Raw genomic sequence first — 13,509 nt, forward strand, 5'->3', positions numbered from 1 at the left:
CATCGCTTGTCGTCGGGGAGAGTGGTTTTTTTTTTCTTCTTCTTTTTTTTTTCTTTTACAAAGACAAAAAAGAACTGAAACCGTCCCTGGGGCTGGACCTTGTGGTTGATCGTGGGGGGGTGTGTGTATGTGTACGAAAAGCCGTCTTGGCCGCGGGCTCTTATAATGCGAGGTTAACGGGAATAGGGTTTTCCCGTTTCGAGCCGGTCAAACGGGAAGGGCGTGGGCGATGTAATAAAAAAAAAAAGGGGGGGGGGGGGGGGGGGGGCGACGGACGGTGAGGAAGGGAGACGGATTGGGGGTGTGGATTCGAAGCATCACGAGATGCGAGCTGTATGGTGTTTTGGGACGAGGGAATGGGCTCACGTCTCGTTCGGATCTAGCCAAGAGGGCCTCGATCGTACGCTCAAGAGTGTCGAGGATGGTAGAAAGGCACGCCTGGTTCGTCAAGATCGAGAATGCCATTGCGTTCCGTACCGAGGTCCCCCTTCTTCCCCCACCATGTTGGCGAGACGGCCACGGTTGACGCATGTCGAGGCCCGAGGTAAGGACGGCATGGGACGAGGCAAGGCCAGATCGTGCCGCCGCCACGCTTCACCACCACCCCCCCCCATTGCTTGCTTTCAAGGCCGAGAGGCTCGCCCGGACGGGGCGCACGCTGCACAGAGTAGTCGAGTTCCAGGCTCATCGGACGAGAGTGAGAGTGAGAGATAGAGAGAGAAGGCTGAAGAAGCCCGGCATCCCCTTGCTGGTGCGACGCATGGCATAGAGTGGAAGTCAAGAAGAAGCAGATAACAACCTGCGTGAGGCGCATCTCTGGCCCCAGCTGGGCGCATCGACCGGTCTGGACTCTCTCTCCTGGGGGCCCGTGTGTTCCACCACCAACACCAGTTCCCATTCCATTCCCCAGACCCCTGACGACTGAGGTGCGTTGGTCTAGGCCCCCCCCGGGGGTTCGATGGACGGGTCTGGACCATCCCTTGGTGAACCGTTGCACAAGACGCTGCCGGGCTAGGTCGTGGCTTGGGTCTCGTCCGTCTCATGCCAGGGCTGGAACCTGGAAAGGATCGCAGGAGGAGCTGCCTGGACTCTGCACAAGGAAAGCGAGTGTAGCAGTGCTAGTAAGCTGGCTGGCTGGCTGGCTGGCCGACCGCCAGGCAAAGACCAGTGGATAGCCACGAGAAGAAGGGTCAAACGGTGGGGGAGCAGGAAAAGATGAAGCTGATGGGAACGGGACTCTGGCATCTCCCAGTTCGCCATGTCGACAACCCTCCCCTCGTCGTCCCTCGTCCCCAGGGCGGGGGGGAAGCCGGAGCGGCGCCGCGGGCTTCGGGCTTCGGGCTTCCATGTCCAGCCCGAGCCGGGAGGGGCCAGGAGTTGGAGGGGAGGGGACGGGAATCCGAAGAGAACAGAATGAAATCGCGGTCGTCGGGAGAGAGCAGACGGCGGCGTTCGTGGGCCGTAAATCCTGGGGGTCTGGTGCGTGCCCGTCGCGGCGTCTATGCAATAACCCACTATTACGCCTCTCCGTTTCTCTCCATTCTCCGCCGCGAGGAAGCCATCGTGGCCGCCCTGGTTTCTCCACCGGCGGGGCTGGATGTGGCCTCCGTTTTCCGTTACAGGAAACAAGACCTAGGGGCGTGTGGATGTTGTACTATGGATGTGTATGATTATGCCTTATGTGGATGAGCCATGTGTGAGCGTATGCGTGTGTGCCACGGCGCCGCAAACGATCAACCCAGAACAATCCAGACTCGGGGGAGAAACGAAACGGACGAGGCCCGCCATGGCTCAAACGGTTTTGTCTGTTGTTGCTACTCTTTCTCCCCTTCCCCCGCGTCCGTTTATGCACGGTGAGGTCAGATTCCGCGCCTCGAATCTTGGCCCCGGAACTCACCTCACCCGACCAACCCCCCCTCCCCATTCTGGCCTTACGATACACAGTTGGATACATCTTGCGAAGAAACTTGTATTAAAGGGATTTGCAGATCGCGCTAGGGACGCAATGGCACGTCGCCTGCGCTTGTTAGTCTCGCACGAAGCTGGCTGCTCAGACCTGAATATCCATCCCTCCCCCCCAGACAGACACAGAGACTAACATTTCAGAACTGAGAAAACCAAGGATCTAAGAAAAGCATCAGGGTCCCCCCCTTCCCCTCCCAACCAAAGAGACCGTACCTGTACCACCGGACGACGGCAGATGAACTGATTAGGGGGGAGTGAGGGTTTCCTGTCGACAGACCGGACACCATGCTGTTCTAGGCATACGCGATGCACACTCCCCGTCCACCAAGGCATGCCTATGTTTAGGACCTTCTCTTTCTCTGTGTGTGTCTCTATGTCTCTCCCCCCGTCCGTCTGCTGCAACAACTGCGCCCACGGCCAAGACATGCTTGATCTCTGCGGGCGCATCAACGGCACGGCCTGTCTAGGAACGGTAGGCCAGGGCAGAGCCGCGGCGCCGCGGCAGCGCGGGCAGCCGGGCGCCATTGATGTCTTTTACGTGTCTGCGTGATTCCCATATGACGCCAGACCTGGCTGGGGTTCCTCTGGTGACGAAATCCCGTGCCTTATTGGACAACTTGGTGTACACCCAGGTAGAGGTGTCTCAAGCAGCCCCCGAGCCTTATTCGGTGGCTCTTGTCTCGGACTACCTGTCAGAACGGGCCAGTTGGACGGACGGAAACGCGAGGGAGTACTCGGGACAGGGATGGCGGCTGGAGGTTGGGTTGCCCGTGGGCAAAGAAAACAGTTGGGAATAGTGGCATCAGCCATCCTGGTCGCATCGTCGATGAGTCTAGGTTTTGCGCCCGGTGCGGTTCACGAGTAAGGCACTCACTTGGCTTTTGCGGGTTTGTCCCAGCTTTCCCCCCCCCCCCCATCTCCCATCTGCAGTTGAAAATGCCGATGAGGTGCAGCGACGATCGCTTCATGACAGACGGGGCCATGGCGGCCATGACCCCCCGACTGAGTAGACGACTGGGCAACCAACACATCCCGCCTCAGACCCAAAGGGGGGGGACGAGAGAAGTGAAGCCTTTTGCAACCAAGTCTTGGCTAGCTTCCCCCTTCGCCGGCTCAAGTTTCCCAACCCTCTCGCGCAACGCTGGATCAAGACGTCCACGACCGTAACTGGCCCGACGCGCGATATTTTGGCGCATGAAAGGATGATGGAAGAAGACTGACATCATTCTGCTCACGAATCCCCCCCACCGACGGCCGCGTCCAGACTCTCGAACCCCAAGCAAGTGCAGCAACAAGACCCCATTGGCTGCGTGGGTAATCAGTTCAACGCACTTGGAAACTCAAAGCCCATGCAACCCGCACGAGTCGAGTGGGCGATCTGCAGATGACAGACATCAATCTCTCTAGCCCACGCATCACCGGCCTCGCGGAGGGCGATGCCGTACCGCAGGCCCCGGGTGGTAGGGGGGGGGTTATGGAGGTGATGGAGGTGATGCGAGCATCCGGAGCAACGGCCGTCGGTGAACGAGCGGCACCGCGAACCGTTGGCCGCGACTCGTGTGTTGGGACATCCGAACGCGCCATATCTGCTGCCCATGATGTCTACGATCCCTGACCAAGGGTTACGCGGCGTGTGGGAACGGCACCGGCAACGGCACTCACTCGTTGACAGCGGGCCAATCTTCAGATTGATGGGCGGCAAGTGGGTTCCGGTGTGGTTCCGAATAGCATCATCCGGCCAAGGCAGCGGGCGGGAGATCCATGACAGCAGGTTTTTTTTTTCTTTTTCTCTTTTTCTTTTCTTCTCCCCTTTCTTCCTCGGTAATTTTTTCCGCCCACTTCATTTTTGGGATCGAGTGAGTCGTGCGTTTCACCGCGTCCTCGAAGCATCCACACGTGGAAAGAAAAAGAAGATGAAGATGAAGGGGTGGGGTGAAAAAGGGTAAATCCACAACCAAGAAAGATAGCAGATCGATCTTGAATCTCTGGCAATTGGAGGCAGCAAATGGTACGACGGCCGGATGTGCAGCCCCCCCCCCCCCCCCCCCCCCCCCCCGACTATCATGCCACCGTTTCGCCGTGCATGTTCAGTTCTCGTCCGTGTCCGCTCCGAGGCAGCCGGGAGACCCGGGGGAAGGAGTTCTCGCGAAAGCCGTCACTCCCTTTGGTCGCGAACCCCCGGTCCAGCCGCTGGCTGCTACGGTTGGCTAACACCTCTGATGGTGGTGGCGGTGATGTATAATATCAGACGAGTTCGACACAGCCCTTCTTGTTCTTCACTAAAAGTCGTACCAGAAAGCATTGCCAAGAGGAGAGAAGTGACCAAAACTCGCGCGCGAGCCAAGCAGCCGTGGTTTGTTTCCAAGTCTACGGGGTTTTTTTTTGGGGGTTTTTCTTTCTTGTAACGGGACCCCGGATGCGGGTGACGGTCGTGAAGCCAAGATCTCCCCCCCTTCCATCTGTCGTGTTCTCATTATTGCATCTGTCTGCACTTGGACGGACACGGACGGTGCCGCTGGCCGGCCGAAAACGGTAAACGGTGCCTGTGCCGTCGTCTGGGCACCGTCATTGAAGCCCTCCGTGATGATCCCGTTCAGTGTGACAGGGGGGTGTGCCAACAGCGTCCAGGGGGGGGGAGTGCAGCACGAGAACGCGTGGATGAACGGGAACACGAACGGTGGCTGACTGACAGTGAGTAAGTTAGTGGTGAGTAACAGGCCTGAGTGAGAAACTGAGTGAGTGAGTTGTGAATGAGTGATTGAGTGAGTGAGTGAGAACAACGGACTGAGAGACCTTATCTGATCTGATCTGACACCTGCATCCATCCATCACCCTTCTCATCCCCCCCTCCCCCAGAACCCCCCCATGGATGACGACAACCCGCCAAGCAAAGGGATGACACGAACGTGTGTGTGTGTGTTTGTTTCCCAGGCCCCAATGTCTCTCTGTGCCTTGCAACTTGCTACTGCATGCAGATTAGGACAGAAACAGGAAACCAGTTGGAGGCGGAGCCCCGGAAGACATCGTTGCGACAGTCTCAGTCCGGCACTCGGGAGAGATCTCTCTAGTCCGTAGATGAAGGGTAATAAAAAAAGCAACGACGCAGCACACGGCATCTGCGAGACCCGGATCAGCTAACCGGTCTGGGGTTTAGGCTGGTAGTCCCCAGGAACGGGCTGGCGACTTGGCGGAACCCAACAGCCAGCCTCATCCCAGGACCCCCAACCGGTCTCTCTCTCATTCACTACTCTCTTGCACACTCGAGTACTCACACAATCCGTCCCTCTTTCTCTCTCTGTCTCTCCTCTCCCTCCCCCCTCTTCCGCCTGCGTCTGTAGGTAGCCCTGCGTGTCTTGGATCCCGTCGAACCAGAGGCTGTCAGACTGCCAGACTGTCAGTCCCTGCCGGGCTCGCCTTGAAACCGCGAGATATCCCCAGTCTTGTCTCACCGCGGGAGAATCGTTCCCCCCTTGGGTATATCATTCGTGACCGAGGACGGCAGCGCGAGTCAAGGACGACGACGAGATGAACCACCGTCAATCACCACCTTGTCGTTATGTTATGCACAACGATGCCCGGGCTGCATCCCACTGGCGCGTGCCCAATCCGGTAGAATACCTGACGGCGGGAGGGGGGGGCCTGTTTTTGTGCTCAGCCCGACTCAACTATGCTCCGCGAGACCAACCACCCCCACACGCAAAGCAACAGGATACCACATTGAAGATTACGGATGCATCCTCCCTCCCCTCCCTTATCTCATGGTTTACCAAGAGGCGTTATCTTTGGGAAATCTCGCCAGCCAGCCTGGGGGAATCCAAGAAATGACGGAGCACAAGGGCCGAAAAGTGAGGCTCCCAGCTGGGTATCACCGCCTCGGTACGGGGATACTGGATACTGGCAGGCCACAGAACCAAGACACCAGAATTAGCAACAATCTCTGTAGGCCCCCCCCCCCAATTCTTTATTGATCCACGGGACCAATTTATTGGACAGCCCTGGCTAGGAGGGGAAGGGGAAAGGGGGGGGTGTTTGTCGATCTCTCATCCCCATCTACCTCAAACGAGGCCAAGGTGCAGCTTTCTCCAGAATTTAAGGAAGCGAGTCAAGAAACTATGGTGCCGTGTATTGCGGGCCGCGGCCAGTGCTCTCGCGGTTACATTCGTACATTCCCTCGTCGTGTCACCTGTGTCAGTCAGTCAGCCGGGCCGGTGCTCGAAAGGAAGCACGGTTCGTCGAGTCGCATGTGCCCTCGTTCTCAAGCTTCATTTCCCCTGCCGCCTCGTCCTCATGGGCTCCCTGTCTGTCTGCCCCCCCCCTCGGACACTCTCACTCAGCCCTTCCCGCGAGATAAGGGTCCCCCCTCTTCCTTCAAGGGTACGGGGAGCGAGGCATGGGATATAATATACGGTCGATATGGCGATATTCAGCCTATGAAACACACCCTACCCTCGCCCTCAGCCGTCAGCCTCTCTTTTTCTCCCCCCCTTTATTCCCCCACCGTCACAATATCACCTTATGCTACGGAAGACCCGATTCGCACGACCAGGAGTACCCTTTTCACAGGTGCTATAGCCGCACTCTAATCCTCCATTATCGACAGCGGCAGGGCCTCCTGTCGTCGACGGCGCTTGTCCGGCTCGTGAGTGATCATCCCCAATGCCCAATGCCGGACGCCACACAGGCTGCGACAGCCAGCGCGGCTCCCCGGTCGCGATTACACGCCCCCGTAGGCGAGAGACAGAAAGGGAGAGGGAGAGAAAAGAAAGAGGAAGGGGAGGGGTCGTTTACGGACATGCGCGAGTGAGGATCGGCAGTGGTGACCGGACTGCCATCCGGTGTCTTTGATACGCTGCCGCTGCGAGTCTCCCTCTCCCCGCGCGGGTCTTTTGCTCACAGCCACCGGCATCAGACTGATGTGTCGATGATGCTTTCTGCACGGGTCCGTGTTGAGACACCGGTCGGGGAGACGGCGCGGACGGGAGAGGGGGGGGGAGGAGGTTAGTAATGGATGGATACGCGGCTGTACCGATGAGGCGGACCTGCAGATGGGTAGATGTCGAAAGTTCCTGTTTTCCCGTGTAAACGGGCACACGCTCACACACATTTACAAACCAATGGAATCCTTCCCCTTCTGTTGAATACGAAGGAGATGCAGGGGACGCACGCCAGACGTGCGGGACATGGGTGGATATTTGGAAACACAACAGGCGGAAGCGAGAGACTCAGTAAAAAAAAAACATTTAATTTTTTTTTTATAAGTAATTTCATCTCGTGAAGTGCTGGTGTTGGCAACGTAGCATGCTGCGCGCACAGCCTCCTCGCACGGCAGCATGCCAGACGACTACGACGGCATCCAGGGCTGATGATGTCTTGCCTACAGACCAAGACATTGCGAGTGAGACACGCCGCGAGACCCTCCGTCAGAGAAGAGAGGGGGGAGGGGGGGCAGAGGCTTGTCTCTCAGCGTCTTGCAGTCCGTAACTACTACTGACAGGGGAGGGGGAGGGAGGGTTTTGAGACGCTGGACGACACTGGTCTCGCGGGCCCCACGGATCAAACCGAGAAGGACGCCAGAGGTCTTTGTCTGGTATGGCTTACTGATGCTCGGTGACCTGACGACGACGACGACGACGGCTTCCCCATAATCCCGATGCCCGTCCGGACTCGACTCCGTCAGCACAAGAGTCTACGCACAAACTCGGAGAGTGGGTAGTTGTTTCGGAGGTCTGTCGATTTTTTCTCTCTTTCTCTCCTTCTTTGCTGGAGCATGTCAATGACCCGGCAGGCGTGAACCCTGACACTGAATCCTCTCGGCCGTGGTCATGAATCCGGGCCAGTGTATGTGTGTTTTTTCTTCCATTCCCCCTGTCCCCGCCAAGACGTGAGAATGGGGGGATGTTTTGAAAAGTGTGTTGTAGGGAGGAAAAAATAAGAGTCCGCGGGCCCCTCGGCATCCCTCGTCGTAAACGCCTAAAACGACCTGGGCGGTTTTGCACCTTCGTCACGTCGGAGGATGGAGGGGTTCGCCAAGACTGCCCGCGCGAGAGATTAGGTTTTTATTTTATTTTGTCTTTATTTTCAATTTTCTTACTGCGTCCCCCTGCTTCGTCTCTGCTCGTCCTTCTCTTCCAACGTGGTTTGTCCCCCGTCTTCCGGGCCTCTGTCGCGAAATCGGTCGAATCAAAACCCGCAAAGGGTCCGGCCGGCGTCTGACGTTTCCATTGCCGAGGACGGGGTACGGATAATACGCGGGTCGCATCTCGCAGTTTTCTGGTCACAGAAAGGGTGGAGGGTATGTATGTATGTGTGTGTCACGTCCTGAATTGCTTCGGTCGGTTTGATTCTTCTTATCAGACCTGGATTCCGTAGCCGCCAGTAGCGACTCTGAAAGCGATGATGGTATCCGCCATTCCGTTTCTGCTCCATTGCCCAAAGGCGCATCTAAAGTTGTAAAAGAGGATTGCAGTGACATTGAAAAGGTGTACAGAGCATCCGTACGCTCCTAGTCCTAAAGAGGACTTTTCGGGTACCAGGGTTTCCGAAAAAGAACAAAAAAAAAAAAAAAAAAAAAAGACACGCGCCATTCCGCTGATGCCATTTCCATTCCGCTCGGCAGGACACACCATGATGAATAAAAAATGATTTCACACTAATAACAACGAAAAATGCAAGGTATTAAAAAAAAAAACCACATCCCAAAAAAAAATTAAATAATCTAGACCCATGGAATCAAGTGAGAAAAAAAAGCCGCTCATGCGCGTCGACGTCAGAGGCGCGGGCCCCCAGCGCGGAAACGACGCAAGAAAGACAGTGTGCGAGCTCCCCGGGGGGGGAAGAGAAAGGCCACGAACCAATCAGAAATCGGCGGAGGGCGGCCGTCCGCGGCAATGATTGGGTAGGAGTGAGTTCCGCCCCGTCAATCTCGGTTCGTGTCCAGCGGGCCGCCGGGCAAGAGACAGGAAGGACCCCTATGACCTATGATCAGTCGCCTACGAAAGGTAGCGCTAGGCATGATCTAACGGGCCTGTGATGGTGATGCTCCTCCCTCTCCCACCCCCCCCAGTGACGTCCGACTCGCGCTGCGTTGCGATGCGTTGCGGTGATTGGTGTTGTTTGCCCTTCTCTCTTGCGAGTGGGAGATTGCACGATGCATGGTTTGCAGACGACGAACCGAACTAAAGCTGGCCAAGGATTCGGAGGGAACAGACCAGACCAGACCAGACCAGGTCAGAGTCCTCAGGGCACCGTGATGCACAATGATGTCTGGTCGTTTCCTCCCCATCCCATCCCATCCCATCCCATCCCATTCCACCTTTGCCGGCGACACGCTAATCGAGTAGCGCCAACGTTTTTCTCTGTTGGGTGTTCCAAGATCTCGAGAGAGGACCGCCAGGAGGGATGTGCGCAGGAGAGAGTTTTTTTCGTTTGAGTTGTCGGCATCTGGCTGTACACGAATGGCAAACGGTGGTATGGGAGGTATGGTAGGTAGGGACAGTTAAGGGTACAGCGAGCCCTCTCTCCCCCGCGCGCCCGCCCCAGGAGAGGGAAATGGGTTGTACACTTCTCTTCACTTGGTTTTTTTCCACGCCAAACAGAATCCCTACGCGAGATCTGGAAACCTCGTATCTGAGACGAGGCGGGAAACATTGCTGGCTGGTGTCTGTGTGTGGGAAAAATGAGACGCAGTCGAGACCGAGGCAGGATAGGCCCATGAAGGTCGAGTAGAGGCACAGAGAGACAGAGAGAGAGAGAGGCGCAGTCCACCAACTAAGGACAAGCGCCAACGTGCTGCAACCGGCGAATGAGGACTGACTGGGGAGACGAAGGGGGGGAGAAAAAGGTACATGAAACTGCTGCCTGTTTGCCCTGTTCTAGCGTGTATCTTTATTGCTCCATCCTTTCCCTTCCGCACTTTTGTTCTCCTCCAGTCGCTCTGGCTCCGAGGCCCCACACAAGACCGGGAGCGGAAATGCCAAGTCCCCGAAGCTGACCAATCCCGAGCCGCCAGAGATGGCCCGCAGAGTGGAGTCACTTCGGGTGCAGAGACTGGCCAATAAGAGACCAGCCTGCGGGGCCGACATAGCCCATCCAATAGCGTGGAAGAGGGAAAAGGAAGAAAAAAAGAAGGCGGATAAGAGGGGGGGGCTTCGTCTTGTTTATGGTCCAAGACATCTACATGCATACAAAATCACACACGTGTAAGCGAGAAAATCAGTGTGAAGGTGAGAAGAGTTTGAGTAAATTAATGATCATCAAGAATAGAATAATAGAGAACGGGCTAGTCTTAAAGCCTCGTCCATCATTTTCCCCTCCTCCCTTCTTCCTTCGTACCGCTCCGAGGAGTTGGGCCAGATCGCCCCCTTCCCTTCTCATGCGAGATTGAGCCTGGCAATCATCCGCAGTGGAGATGTGCAGTGTTGCCCGCCCGACGGAAACCAGTGTCTGGCCCAATAAGGGCTCAGCGCTGCACCATCCAGGTGGAGTCCGTCCTCCGGACACGCCGTGTCAGCGGCGCGGCGCGGCACTTTGAGATCCGCAATGCGGCCTGGGCGGACCTTTTTTTCTTTCCTTTCCTGTCTCGTCGTCGTCGTTGTTGTTGTTCGTCTTGTTTGTCGTATTGCCGTGTGGTACTGGGCTGACTAAAACGAGATGGGGGTTGCCGGGTATAGCATTGTGTAATAATGCTGCCGTCGTCGCCATGTGTCGTTGGCCGAGTTCCCTGCCCCCCCGTCTGCGTTTCATGCTGCACGGGGGCCGACCTTGTCGGTGAATCCCGTCGGCTATAGCCCAAGATTCCGAGGGTAGAGTAATAAGCCACGAACGAAGCGGGTCAGCCGACTCCACTTTGCTGCGATGTGTTGCAAATAGGGCCTCCGTCTCAAGAATCTCTTCGCTTGCTCCGGAGTGGGAAGAGAAGTGTGTGAGAATTCAAGGCCGTCCCGTTGCTGCAGATGATGACCGCCGTTGGAACAACCATAAGAGCCGGACGGTGGTGATCGTCATGGTGATGGCCGGGTTCGACTGTCGTCCATTTACGGGTTGATGACTAAGGCCTGGGCTGATGTCCTGACCGAGTCGAGTCGAGTCAAGTCGGGCTCGTGCATGGTGCCGGGAGTGCTACCCGGTAGGCGTTCCCCTCCAGTTGAGGCCTGTCCCGGTCCCCTACCAGCCGTGATGACATAGGGGCAGCATGGCATGTCCAATGCCGGCTGCTGCTGCTGCTGCTGTTGTTGCTGTCGCTGTCCCCATTTCCGCGATCCAGCGGTGCGTGTTCATGGTGCGAAGCGGTCACTGTCCTGTCGTGTGCGTGTGCCGCTTTCCGTTTCTTTTCGTACGCCTCTCGTGGTGAAGTGGTTGTCCAAGTAGGGAGAATGGTCTACCCGAGTTTTTTTTGTTCGTCCCTCTTCGAATAATGCAGTCCAGGTGAAAGGCTCATTCACTTGTAGCCGACCGACTTGGCGCACCGCTCGCAGTAGTACAGGTTGTGGGCGATGCGGACCATGCCCGTCGAGCTGGAGTCGTCGGTCGACGTCGCCTCGACCGACCTCGCGCACCGCAGGCACCGGAGAACCTCGACCGAGGCGATGGGTCGTGTTGCCGAGTCCATGCTGTGCCTGTAGGAAGATGACGCCGACGAGAGGTCTGAGTCGGAGGAGGACGACGAGCTGTAGTGGATCTTGGACGGGCGGGAGGAGGTAGAAGGCATGATGGTGTTGACAGGTTGGATGCCGTGTGCTTGCGTAGTGTGGGTGTTGACAGGACCCCTTATGTTGGTGATGGTATTTGCCTGTCGTATTTTTGGGTGTCGAGCTTGTTGCGAGCTGTTGGTTCGTTTTTTCTCGGGTTGGTGTCAGAAAGCCAGAGTAATGGTAGGAAGTGAGGTTGGTAACTGTGGGTGTGGGATGGCTTGATGATATATAGTGAAGGAGAGATAAACCGTGGGAGGCAGCGAAGGAGGGGGGTGGGCTGGTTGACAGGGGGGGTGAGGGGTGTGAGAGCGACAGGGGTGAGGGCTTGAGCAAAAAGAAATAAGAAGGGAAAAATGAAGAGTGCCGGGGGTGTCATCTGTGACTCTCCCTGGGGGGGGGGCGTGCGATGGAGGATGAGAAGATCGTGATGACAGGCCAGCGTAATAATGCAACTGAAATGTGCAAAAAAGCAGAGACAGGTGCTCTGCCTCTGGATATGTCGGCAGCGAAAGCAGGGAGAAGGAGGATTTGTGCAACGCCAGCCCAGCAGTGCAAGGATGAAGCGTATGCTTCTGCTGCTTCTCCAGCCCAAGCCAAGCCACCCCAGCTTCAAGTCAGAAGACAGGGAATGAGGTCGTTCGAGGGAGGGGAGGGGGTGTGCAACGTCAGGCACAAGACCTTGGGGAGAGAGAGAAGCCAAGCCCAGCCAAGCCGAGGTAGGGGGGGGGGGAGGGGGTGCGTGGATGATGGGAAGGGAGAGGGAGCCTGGAAAGCCAGAGAGACGGAGGAGAGACGTGGAACGGAGAATCGGTCGATGGGGGGAAGAACTCACAAGACGGTTTCGATGCCGATTTGGGGAACGGCGTGTGGGTTGACTGATGAACGGAGGCGTGGGGTCCGTAAAGTCCCGCTTCAGAGTTTCAAGGCCTGCGATGTGCCGAGTTAAATTAGCGAGGTGTGCTGTAATACGGATACGGCAACGCATACGGTTCTTCATAAGCGAGGGAAGGGGGATAGCATTGTGCATAAGACATGTATGCAACAAACGCCCAAACGGTAGCCAAGAGGGTGTGGGTGCGGTGGGTGTCTTACGAATCTTATTCACTCAACCGGGGCGTCCAGCAGAAGACGGATACGCGGACAGACGGGGGCGGACGGACGGGCGTGTGCAGCTTGGCGGCAGCAACCTGCGGGTGTCGATTGGGCAGGTATCGACCGACGCGTGCTGGCTGAGTATCTTGACCGAGTGAGTCCTTTGGGCGGCGGTGCTGCACTGCAGAGACGCGCGGTCTGTAATCGGTGGAAGGGTTTTTTTTGTTTCTTTCTTTCTATTTGCTTTTGTTTTGAGGCCTGCCTCGTTGAGTGTCTGCGTCCGGGAGGCCCTGCTCGCTAATAGCAATCGTATCCGTGCCTTCGAGGATTGGGGCGATGTCGATGTGGGTGGGTATGGATGGATGACTTGTCCTTCTTGTTGGTCAGGTAACAAACAGCACGGATGTTGATGATAAGTGTCGCTTCCCAGGCCGGTGGAGAGTCGGTGTACGTGAATGAGACGCAAAAGAGGTAAAACGAAATATAAACAACGAGCCAGTCGTTTGTCCGAGCCAGTCGTTTGTTCAAAAAGTCTGATCAAAGACCTTTTTTTCTGGTTGATACGAATAGATGGAAGAGAAGAACAAACAACATCACTCTCTCAAGAGCCAGCACAACGACCGGGGGGAGGGGGGAGGACGACGGCATTATTTTAATACTTTGACACACAGGGGGGAAGGAGGAGGAGGAGGAGGATGGCTCGAATTCAGGGTCCAAACAAACTGGGGGGAGAGGAAGCAATCAATCAGACATCTAGACCCGC

At 56.6% G+C, this 13,509-nt stretch overlaps 2 protein-coding genes across 2 annotated transcripts; both read right to left on the bottom strand.

The window, feature by feature from the left end:
- Positions 1-406: 406 nt before the first annotated feature.
- On the bottom strand, positions 407-1,924 carry CH63R_13079 (uncharacterized protein; the record flags this gene model as incomplete). The annotated part of the gene is made up of 3 exons (XM_018308053.1): positions 407-914; positions 1,058-1,632; positions 1,898-1,924. 3 exons carry the CDS (start codon positions 1,922-1,924, stop codon positions 407-409), a joined length of 1,110 nt encoding a protein of 369 aa, XP_018152470.1.
- Positions 1,925-11,401: 9,477 nt separating this feature from the next.
- Positions 11,402-11,671, bottom strand: CH63R_13080 (uncharacterized protein; the record flags this gene model as incomplete). The annotated part of the gene is made up of 1 exon (XM_018308054.1): positions 11,402-11,671. One exon carries the CDS (start codon positions 11,669-11,671, stop codon positions 11,402-11,404), a length of 270 nt encoding a protein of 89 aa, XP_018152471.1.
- Between the last annotated feature and the right edge of the window lie 1,838 nt (positions 11,672-13,509).

Source organism: Colletotrichum higginsianum, chromosome 9, assembly GCF_001672515.1.
Source record: "Colletotrichum higginsianum IMI 349063 chromosome 9, whole genome shotgun sequence".
Lineage (NCBI taxonomy): Eukaryota > Fungi > Ascomycota > Sordariomycetes > Glomerellales > Glomerellaceae > Colletotrichum > Colletotrichum higginsianum.